This window comes from Rana temporaria, chromosome 2, assembly GCF_905171775.1.
Source record: "Rana temporaria chromosome 2, aRanTem1.1, whole genome shotgun sequence".
NCBI lineage: Eukaryota > Metazoa > Chordata > Amphibia > Anura > Ranidae > Rana > Rana temporaria.
The window spans coordinates 271,734,172-271,746,184 of NC_053490.1; the positions used below are offsets into that span (position 1 = coordinate 271,734,172).

Below are 12,013 nucleotides of genomic sequence, written 5' to 3' on the forward strand. Positions count from 1 at the left end.
GGTAGTTTTTTTTTTTTTTTTTTTTTACTTCTAAAGGTGTTCCTGGAAAAAAATAGTTAAGAGTGAGTGATACTTGTGATGAGTTGCTTAATAAATGAGCAAGGTTGAACCTTGCCTGCGCTTTTTATTTATTTTTTATTTTTTTTAAACGTAAATAGAGCCTTCTTTTGGTGGTATGTAATTACCACTGTTTATTTTTTCCTAAACGAAAAAGGCCAAAAATTTTTAGGGAGAAAAGTTTTTCTTAGTTTCTGTTTTAAAGTTTTGAAAATGGGTAATTTTTCTCCTTCACTGATGTGTGCTGATGAGGCGGCACTGATCATCAATACACTGATGAACAGTGCCCTGATTATCAGTGTAGATGTTCCCTTTCAGGCTTGCTGGTTACTGACTCTCCTCTCCTTGTGAAGAAGGAAATGCCAATAACTGGCAAGTGTGTCTACATCTTTATCAGCTGTGATTGGACACAGCTGATCACGTGGTAAAGGGCCACTCTGATCAGCTGTCGGCAAGTGGTTAATCCAGGGGGGTGTGGCCAGGCTACATTTTGTGTGTGTGTGTGTGTGTCTATGGACACACACACACAGTCCAGCTTGGGAAAGCACTCACATGGGTACCTCCAGAGCAGCCGTCTTGCTATGGGGGCACTCGGAGAAGAGGAGGAGTGGACAGTGCCTGCGGGGGGCCCAAAGAGAAGGTAAGGGTTTAGATTCTGCTATAAAAAATGTAAAATCTAATCTCTTCATTAGTTTAAGTCAATATGTGTTCTACATATTTTTGGTAAAAAAAATCCCAAAAGGCGTATATTGATTATTTTTATGCAAAAGTTTTATAGCGTCTACAAACTGGGATATTTTTATGGATTTTTTTTTACTAATAATGGCAGCGGTCAGCAATTTTTTGCAGGAATGCGACATTGGGCACCTGACACTACTTTTTGGGGAACAGTGACATTATTACAGTGATCAGTGCTAACTGGGGCGATCGAAAGTAGTTAAGTGTGTCCCTAGATGTTGCTTGCTAATTGTGTGTGATGTGGTTTGACTAAAGATAAACAGATCTGTGTTTCTGTGCAGAAACGCAGGATCTCCATTTTTCCCCTCTGGCAGAATGGCGATCTGCCTTATTTACATGGGCATACCACCATTCTGCCTCTCCTCAGAATGATCGGTGGGTCCCGGCGGACATTGCTGTGTCCAATCACAGCAGAGTCGGGCCTCCAGCCTGCTGCAGTATCTGTATGTGGGGTGGGGGCGGCGGTGTCCTTGAGCAGTTAATATCACTTTAATCTACATTTATTGATGAGATGTACTTGACCCTGACAGTCTGCATAACCAGCTGTGTAAAGACACCTCTTCTGCAGTTGGGTTATTCAAGCAATTCCTGTACCTACCCCATCCTGTACTTGAACATTGGAGAAGGAGAAGCAGACTGAAGAGCCTATTTCGGTCATTCTGATATACCTATCCGTGTCAGTTTTTAGTACGTAAGCACTATAGCACAACTGATTAGCTCTCAGTCTGAACTGCACTGTATGTGGGACTGCAAAAGTTGATATCATGTCTAATTTCTCTTTTTATTGAAATAATTCCTTGTAATCCTGTCATATGGGTCCTTGTTAAGGCACTTTTTGTTATGGGGTGGCAACTGTGCTGCTGTGTTGTCACCTTGTCATTGTGGAGACTACAAACATCCAAGCATACACCCATTTAGGAGAGTAGTCCACTGTTGCCACTATGAGCAAAACATTCCAGAGCAATGATGTGCAGCCAACACTAATGAAATCATGTAGACAAAAGGTGGCTGAGAGAGGCTGGGGGAGATTAGCAGCACTGAGCTGGGAGAGGAAAAAAAATGCGAAGTCAAGTAAATACAAACATTGCAATTTATAATGGTACACGGTGTACAGAGCAAACGAAATAACATCCAGTTATGGGTTTACATTTACTTTAAGTAAAATGTGGTTTACTAAAGACGGGGCTGGATTCAGGTAGAATTGCGCTGTGTAACTTATGGTTACACAGGCGCAATTGCTTCTTCAATCCAGGCCACTCTTTCTACACAAATACTGTCTTGTTTTTGTGCGCTTTGTGCACCAGACACTTCCTGTATGACATGTGATGTTTGCTTTACTTGCATATCTTTTCAGGAAACTAAGTTTTGTATGTTGTACTTGTCATGCTTTTTTTTCCCCTTTTCTACTGGCTGCTTTTTGGCCATGTCTTCTGAAAGCAGTCAATTTAAAGATACCAACTGATACTGTCAGCAACTTTAAAGGAAGTGCAAGCACAGTAATTTTTGTGGAATGGTTCCACTAAACCCAAAACAAGTCCCCTTTTTTTTTTTTTACCATGTGAGTTAGTTACTAATTGCTCTATTCTAAAATATAGTGTTTTTTTTTTTTTTACATACATTGTGTATGTAAACATTGACAATTAACGTTTCCTGGTGCCTTCATGGCAGCATATGCATGGTTGGTTGCTCCACTACCGGCCAACCCCACAGGACCATTATAACTCTATAAAAGAGAGCCAAGATGGGGGTCTCGCCACTTGGGCTGCTAAATGCCCTGAGGAGTGGGGGAGCCCGTTTTTTCTGCGGATCTTTTTGGGGCAGTGTATTCACCATTTGGTCCTTGAATTGGCTTTGTCCTGCCTTATCCTACTGCCAGACTTTCTTTCTCTGTTTACTCCTGCTCTGTAGAGTAGAGGTGCTGTCTCTGTAATGGGGCTGGTAGCCAGAAGTACAGAGAATGTAGTTGCGCTAACCCAACCTGTAAATAAAACTAAAACGTAAACAAATCAACCACCAATTATGCGTGATGGGTATACAATAAATCAACACCCAGTGGGTGTATCAAAATACATAAGTGAAAATTAATAGTCTGATGAGGATTGTGTGGAATCCATTAAGGGCAAAAATCAAATAAAAGCAAAAAAATCAAATGACAGTTTGAATGAAGGTCAAACAGCAGACATCATCGTTAAATTCCACCACCAATTGAGTGCTCACACCATAGAGAATGCACGCTTACCAGACAGCTAAGCAAAGTTATCTTGTGGCTGTAAACCCCAGCCAGGGCCTTTGAGGGACTCCCTAATGGCAGCTTCACAAGACTATGATAGGACTCGGTGCTTGAATTGAACCAGATGTTGTGCAGGAAGTTACGTGGTTACCGGAAATGATGAAGGCTCACCATAGCGTAAATCCAAATAACATGAATGGTTTAATAAAGTTAAAATACAAAAAGTCGTAGGTAATAACAGCATATAAGATTAAGTAGCCGGCTTGTCGTATTCCCGTCCGCTTAGACTTCAACGCGATGACGTCGGCATGTCAACTGGTAGCCAGAAGTGCAGGAGCAGCCATCTTGGTGGTTCCTCACAGCTAAATTTGCCCTCACTTTAGTTAAACAGGTGGGGGGGGGAGGAGGGTAAAATGGCTGTCTTGCCTCCCACCTGCTCTGCTGCTTGCTTGCCATCCTACTGCCCAGAGGAGCCAGCATGGAGAGTACCCAAGGTAGCAAGTGTTTGTTTAGGAGTACATACTTCTTAAAAGGTCTATGCTGACAGGTTTGCTCTCTGTCTTCTTCCTCTATCAAGATGTCCTTTATTGCCTCAAAAACAAGGGGCTCATCCTAGTGTAGTATATAAAAATACTTATTTATTAAAATAATAAAAACAGTGCACTTACAAGAAAAAGTACCTCTGACCGGCACTCAGTATCTCTGGCGTCATCAGGAAAGCTCTCTCCTGATGATGCAAGTATTGCGAAACGCGTAGAAGCTGTCTGGACGCACACGGAAGGGGAAGTGCACCAGCGCGCTAGGACCATTTGTAGCAACACATGAGAACAGGAGCGAGGCACGCACACCTCCCGAGATACAACACAAAACGCTGGTCAGCGGCTATAACGTTTGACACTGCCAGAGATACTCCGTGCCGGTCAGAGGCACTTTTTCTTGTAAGTGCACTGTTTTTATTATTTTAATAAATAAGTATTTTTATATACTACACTATGATGAGCCCCTTGTTTTTGAGGCAATAAGGACATCTTGATAGAGGGAGAAGGAGGAAATACCCAGTGACGGACAGAGAAAGAAACCATTTTGGGGCTTTTTACTATCCGGGCTCTGGTGAGTGTTCAGTTTAACCATTGGTGATGGTGGCACATCCTTGTTGGGTGGAAGAGACAGCTGCACCTTTTATATGTAACAAGCACTACCAGTATTGAACCCCTCCCCCTCACCTCATTGGAATTCATTGTGCAATTGCAATATTGTCTGCTGTTCCAGTGTTGGACTTTTTAAGTGCTGTTTGCACATTTCACATTTGGGACTCTGTTTGTTTGTTTGTTTTGTTAGAGCATCATTAGTGGCAACTTTTCTTTATAGGAGTATTATGGGCATTGATGTTTATGCTGATAACTAATTTTTGGTTACATTTCTAGTATTGCGTTCACCGCACTATCCATGCAATATATATTTTTCTTTTACCATCCAACGATTAGCAGCCCCCCTCCCCCTCGGCTCATTCATTGGATGATTGATGGCAGCACAGCTGTCAATCTAATCAATGACACGGCGCACTGGGGGCAGGACCAAGTGATACAGTCAGCAGCTAAGGCCGCGGACTGTATCATGGGAGAGCGCTTCCCAGAAGGGGGTTGGCTCTTGTGGGGAGGAGCCGAGACAGCCGCCGAGGGACCCCAGAAGACAAGGATTGGGGCCACTCTGTGAAAAACGAGCTGCACAGTGGAGGCAAGTATGATATGTTTATTAATTAAAAAAAAAAAAAAAGGAACCTTTACAACCCCTTTAACTTTTGCCAGCAAACGGGCTGCTTCTTTTGCCTAATGTTTTTTGTTTCTTTATTTTTTCCACCTGCTTAACCACTTAAGACCCAGACCATTATGCAGGTTAAGGACCTTGCCCCTTTTTGCGATTCGGCATTGCGTCGCTTTAACTGACAATTGCGCGGTCGTGCAACGTGGCTCCCAAACAAAATTGGCGTCCTTTTTTCTCCCACAAATAGAGCTTTCTTTTGGTGGTATTTGATCACCTCTGCGGTTTTTATTTTTTGCGCTATAAACAAAAATAGAGCGACAATTTTGAAAAAAATTGAATATTTTTGACTTTTTGCTATAATAAATATCCCCCAAAAATATATAAAAAAAACTTTTTTTTTTTCCCCTCAATTTAGGCCGATACGTATTCTTCTACCTATTTTGGTAAATCGTAAAAAGCGTTTATCGTTTGGTTTGCGCAAAATGTATAGCGTTTACAAAATAGGGGATAGTTTTATTGCATTTTTATTAATATTTAATTTTTTTTACTACTAATGGCGACGTTCAGCGTTTTTTTATTTTTTATTTTTTTGTGCCTGCGACATTATGGCAGACACATCGGACAATTTTGACAAATTTTTGGGACCATTGTCTTTTTTCACAGCAAAAAGTGCTATAAAAAAAGCACCGATTACTGTGAAAATGACCATTGCAGTTTAGGAGTTGACCCTACAGTGCCCCCTAGTGGTTAGGTGTGACCTCATATGTGTTTCTAACTGTAGGGGGGCGGGGCTGGACGTGTGATGTCAGTGATCGTCTTTCCCTATATCAGGGAACAGACGATCACTGACACTACAACAATGAAGGTGTGTTTACACACACCTCTCCCCGTTCTTCAGCTCCAGTGACCGATCGCGGGACACCGGCGGCCATCGGGTCCGCTGGTCCCACGTTCACGGAGCTTCGGACCGGGTCATGAGCACACCGTCGGCGGCGCTTTTGCGACCCCACGGCTGGGCCTTTAAAGAGACACATACAGGTACGTGATTATGCCCAGCCGTGCCATTCTGCCGACGTATATCGACGGTAGGGGGTCCTTAAGTGGTTAAAGATGGTTCTTTTTGCCTTTTGTTTAGACCAGTGTTTCTCAACTTCAGTCCTCAAGGCTCCCCAACAGGTCATGTTTTCAGGATTTCCCTCAGATGAAACGGGTGTGGTAATTACTAAGGCAGTGAAACAGATCAAATAACCTGTGCAAAATAATGCAAAGCCTGAAAACATGGTCTGTTGGTGTGCCTTGAGGACTGGCGTTGAGAAACACTTGTTTAGACCAGTTTTTTTTTTTTTTTTGTTTAGTGAAATCATGTATGTTCTTGTTCATTTGCATGTATAATTCAGTATATTAAGTACCTAAATTTGGTCATGCTGGGAGTGGACACTCTATCAATTAAGGTTTAAAACAGGAAAATATATCATGTTTACTTATCTATTTACTAAGGCTAGCAGCATAAGGATGAAAAAACAGTAATGTTAATTGAGAGAGTGAAGTTCAATTGGTTAAATACAATTCTATGCTGCATAACCCTTTCCTTCCTGGGTTGATAAAGGTGCAGAAACACAACTACTGTAAAATGTATGGCATATTATATATTTCCATGTGTTGCTTATCAGAGTGCCTTCCTCCCCATTTGTCTTTGTTCAGGGTGGTGCCCTGTCTTTGTATACTGCTTTGACCTGTCAACATAAACTTGCTGGAGTAGTTGGACTTAGCTGTTGGCTGCCTCTTCACAAGACATTCCCTCAGGTAATGCAAAATGTGTTTCTCAGTTTTTTCAGTGTATAAACGTGAGTTTATTCTACATAAAAATGTCTCCTAAGAGAATATGGGGGGTGGGGCAGGCAAAGAGATGCTGGAGCACATAGTCCTCACTTGTCCACAGGACACCAAGGAACCGGACAACCATCTGATATAAAACCAGTGAATGCTTCTGCTTTGTCTCAGGTTTTAGAGCCCTGCTAGGATGAATTATTTTGAAGTTCACGTACATTTATTTTATTTTGTTTCACAGCGGTCTTTTTCCCAGCAGTTTTTCTATGTGAAAAACTGCGATGGAGCATACACACAGCCGCGATTCCCGACCAAAGCTCCATCGCAGTTTTTCTGTTGGAGAAAAATTTACGAGCAGGTTCTCGGGTTTTCTACTTGGGATTCCCGGCGTACTTTTTACCGCCGGTAATCCCGTACGTGTGTACTATGTATCAGATTGCTGTGCTGCCTCTGAAGATGGATATCTTTGTGTTAGGGGGCAGGTCTTTCAGTGATCAGTTTGTTGGATTAGATCCCAGACTTATTTTTAGTATATGACCAGCTTTGAATTGAATCTGTGATTTGCCTATGCAGTGTAAAAGACCACAACAGATAATTATACTTGTTTTCTTTTTGCTCCCATGTCGATCCGATCGACTGCTGGGAATGGAAAGAAAGCGGATATGAGTAATAGCTATGGACCATTGGTGATTCACATGGCACCACTGATGGAAATGCTGTCACATGAAGTAAAACACACACTCCTCCATACCTTGATGTACTTGGTGTTTGTTTCTACGTTTGGCACTGAACTTTGTGACTGGTACTAAAGAAACATTAGCATTTGCTGCTAGGGATGGGGAAGTTAAAGTTAACCTGTGTTTTGCCTTAAATGGGAAAAGCATAGGTTTGTTTTGTTTTAAGGAATATGTATGCAGGATCTGCAAACTATCCAACAGAATCCAATATTCTCAACGTAAAAGGGAGTATTACTTTTTACCATGTGAGCATGGCATCCATTGGTGAGGCATTATCTTGGCAATAATCTTGTACTGCTAACCTTGTTAGAGATCTATCTTGTAAGTACTGCCTGATCTTTGACTCCATCACAATATAAATTAAGTCTGACATATAATCTGGGCTAAGAATGATGTGGCAGTAGAACTACAGATTATCCTGTTCTTTATGTCCTTTTAATATAATTGTAGGCAGCATGCAGTGTAAATAAGGAAATATCCATCCTGCAATGTCATGGAGACTCAGATCCTATGATTCCCGTCCGCTTTGGAGCACTCACCTCAGAGAAACTGAAGTCTGTAGTGGCCCCTTCAAAAGTCCAGTTTAAAACATATCATGGAGTCATGCACAACACTAATCAAGAGGTAAGAACCTTTTTGCAGTATCTTTTGAGTAACATAAGCTGTGATCATATTATGAATGCTTTGTTTACCTGGTTATTTTTTATTTTCTGTATTTTTAATGTGATCTGGTCAGAGCTAACATGCTTGTATATCGGCATCATGTCAATCCGCAGTAATAATTTTTTCCTGTGATGCAGATTTCGATTTTCTTGTTAGTTTTTCATATGGATAATTTGCCCCTCCTCTTAAAAGCTTAATCTGTATAGCTTAGTGGCAGGGTTTCTATGAAAACATTTTGTATAAGCTTATCTTTAGCATTAGGACATTAACTAATACAAATTCCCACGAGAGACTGTCCTACATAGCGATGTAATAGAGTAAAAAGGAGAAAATAGGCCAGACCAAAATTGACCTCAATAACTAACTTTAAATATAATGGGAAAGATGTAAATACACATGAAACCAGGGGGAAAACGCTTGAGCAAGCATAACTGGAACTAGATCTACATCCTTTTAAAGGAGGATTTGGCTCAGTCATCAAAGGAAAAGGGAAGGGTGTGTGGTATGTGTGTTTTTTTTTTTTTTTTTTTTTATTACTTGCATCACGTAGAAACTGGATTTGGACTTTTAGACGTTTAGACTATCACACGTGGAGCCTTCAGTTGCACATTAATGATAATTTTTGTATATTTGCTCTGCAGTTGATAAACCAATCTATAAATTGTGGTGGAGAGGGCTCTGTGCTTGATTTAACTTCATTGAGCTTCCATGCTTAACAACTGCAGAGATTACCGGTATATCTCTGCTTACAAGGATCGTTTTCAGAATACGACAACTCGTAGACTTGTAAGGAAGGAGTATTAACCACTTGCTTACTGGGCACATATACCCTCCTCCTGCCCAGGTGAAATTTCAGCTTCCGGCACTGCGTCGCTTTAACTGACAATTGCGCGGTCGTGCGACGTGGCTCCCAAACAAAATTGGCGTCCTTTTTTCCCCACAAATAGAGCTTTCTTTTGGTGGTATTTGATCACCTCTGCGGTTTTTATTTTTTGCGCTATAAACAAAAAAGAACGACAATTTTGAAAAAAAATTCAATATTTTTTACTTGTTGCTATAATAAATATCCCAATTTTTTAAAATATAAAAAAACATTTTTTTCAGTCTAGGCCGATACGTATTCTACATATTTTTGGTAAAAAAAAAAATCGCAATAAGAGACTGGTTTGCGCACAAGTTATAGCGCCTACAAAATAGGGGACATAATTTTTTTTACTAGTAATGGCGGCGATCTGCGATTTTTTTTTTTTTTTTTTTTTTTATTGGGACTGCGACATTATGGCAGACACATCGGACACTTGACACTTTTTTGTCACCATTCACATTTATACTGCGATCAGTGCTATAAATATGCACTAATTACTGTATAAATGCGACTGGCATTGAAGGGGTTAACACTAGGGGGTGAGGAAGGAGTTAAATGTGTACCCTGCATAGTGTTCTAACTGTGGGGGAAGGGGGGTGACTGGGGGAGGTGACCGATCTGTGTCCCTATGTACAAGAGACACAGATCGGTCTCCTCTCTCCCTGACAGCACGCTGTCTCTGTGAGAGCCGGCAATGAGAAATGATCTCATATGTTTACATATGAGATTATTTCTCATTGGTCGCACAGATCGTCTACCAATTGGCCACTCCGATTGGCCGTTCACGGCGATCTGGGATTGGCTGTGTCCAAGGGACACGGCCAGCACAGAGTTTCCCCGCTGCGCGCTCGGGAAACGAGGAAAGGGGCGGACGTCAATTGACGTCCAGTTGGATTTTCAGGTCCGCGCTGTAGCCGTCATTCGGCTATAGCGCGGGCCTCAGGTGGTTAAAGCACAACCATTATGTAGCATTTCAAAGCAAGACGTTCAGCCTAAATTTGTAACAAACAAATGTTTACCCTCTATTTTCAGGGTAAAAAAGTGAGTGTTTTATATGCCAATAACTTAATTATTAATACTTATTATTTTACAAGCATGTCTAAAATTGAAAAGGTTGTACCATTATTCCTAATTTCTATTTTTAAATGTGGTTTTAGGAAATGATGGCAGTGAAAGACTTCTTGGAGAAGGTGATCCCACGAGTGTAACGCAGACGATTCCACTGCAGGAAACCGCTACTAGGCCTCACCTCCAGTGTTTCCTCCCTGAACCCTTGTCCTCTTACCCTCACACCCCCACTCTGTGCTGGTTAATGATACAAGTATTATCTGTCCTGTCAGATTTGATTGGAGCTGTTTAAGGTACAGGGTGGGGGTTGCTGCTCCTACACCCATTCCATGATACCTGCCAAGGGCAGGCCTTGTCATTGCTGCTTCACAGATCCTCCTAGTGTTACATTTCATATTCTGTTGTCACAGTGGCTTACCTGTTGACAGCAGAAAGCCATCATATACCTCAGAGGAGCAGCTGAGTGTGGAGATGTGAATGTACCTTAAACACTCCGTCCTTTCAGGAGCAGAGCTCAGGGCCACTACAGCTGGTACTGTGCCCCAATGTAGGTATTTTTCACAGTCATCTGTCCCTGCTCTAGACTGGTGTTATGCTTTTGGCCTTTCATCCATGCTCTCTGAGCTCTGGTCAAGTATTTGTAAGGTTAAGCATGAACGGGGAAGAGAGTGTACCTTCCAAAGCAGCATTACCGTCTATATAAGGTTTTTTTTTTGTTTTGTTTTGTTTTTTAATTCACAATAAAAAGCCTTCTACCCATTTTGGTCTGTGGTTCATGCACATTCTTTTGTAAGAAAGCTGCAAAGAAACAGTTTGTGTGAAAAGCTGTGTATGTTTTGCTAGTTATACATCTTCTGTCTCCTGCTGATCCCTTGAATGAACCGGAGCTATGCTGAGACTTCTAAATGATAATGTTTTCACTCCCTTTTCTAGAAGAAGCTGCACTTCATCATTATTCAGCATTCCATTCAACTGGTAGTTTTTTTTTTTTTTTTTTTTTACTTCTAAAGGTGTTCCTGGAAAAAAATAGTTAAGAGTGAGTGATACTTGTGATGAGTTGCTTAATAAATGAGCAAGGTTGAACCTTGCCTGCGCTTTTTATTTATTTTTTATTTTTTTTAAACGTAAATAGAGCCTTCTTTTGGTGGTATGTAATTACCACTGTTTATTTTTTCCTAAACGAAAAAGGCCAAAAATTTTTAGGGAGAAAAGTTTTTCTTAGTTTCTGTTTTAAAGTTTTGAAAATGGGTAATTTTTCTCCTTCACTGATGTGTGCTGATGAGGCGGCACTGATCATCAATACACTGATGAACAGTGCCCTGATTATCAGTGTAGATGTTCCCTTTCAGGCTTGCTGGTTACTGACTCTCCTCTCCTTGTGAAGAAGGAAATGCCAATAACTGGCAAGTGTGTCTACATCTTTATCAGCTGTGATTGGACACAGCTGATCACGTGGTAAAGGGCCACTCTGATCAGCTGTCGGCAAGTGGTTAATCCAGGGGGGTGTGGCCAGGCTACATTTTGTGTGTGTGTGTGTGTGTCTATGGACACACACACACAGTCCAGCTTGGGAAAGCACTCACATGGGTACCTCCAGAGCAGCCGTCTTGCTATGGGGGCACTCGGAGAAGAGGAGGAGTGGACAGTGCCTGCGGGGGGCCCAAAGAGAAGGTAAGGGTTTAGATTCTGCTATAAAAAATGTAAAATCTAATCTCTTCATTAGTTTAAGTCAATATGTGTTCTACATATTTTTGGTAAAAAAAATCCCAAAAGGCGTATATTGATTATTTTTATGCAAAAGTTTTATAGCGTCTACAAACTGGGATATTTTTATGGATTTTTTTTTACTAATAATGGCAGCGGTCAGCAATTTTTTGCAGGAATGCGACATTGGGCACCTGACACTACTTTTTGGGGAACAGTGACATTATTACAGTGATCAGTGCTAACTGGGGCGATCGAAAGTAGTTAAGTGTGTCCCTAGATGTTGCTTGCTAATTGTGTGTGATGTGGTTTGACTAAAGATAAACAGATCTGTGTTTCTGTGCAGAAACGCAGGATCTCCAT

The 12,013-nt window shown here is 41.3% G+C and overlaps 1 protein-coding gene across 1 annotated transcript; it reads left to right on the forward strand.

Moving 5' to 3' along the window:
* Window positions 1–6,433: 6,433 nt before the first annotated feature.
* Window positions 6,434–10,705, forward strand: LOC120928277 (acyl-protein thioesterase 2-like; the record flags this gene model as incomplete). Its single annotated transcript, XM_040339376.1, has 3 exons — window positions 6,434–6,589; window positions 7,801–7,974; window positions 10,036–10,705. Coding segments are annotated over 3 exons (381 nt in total), but the record flags the coding sequence as incomplete, so codon positions are not given.
* Between the last annotated feature and the right edge of the window lie 1,308 nt (window positions 10,706–12,013).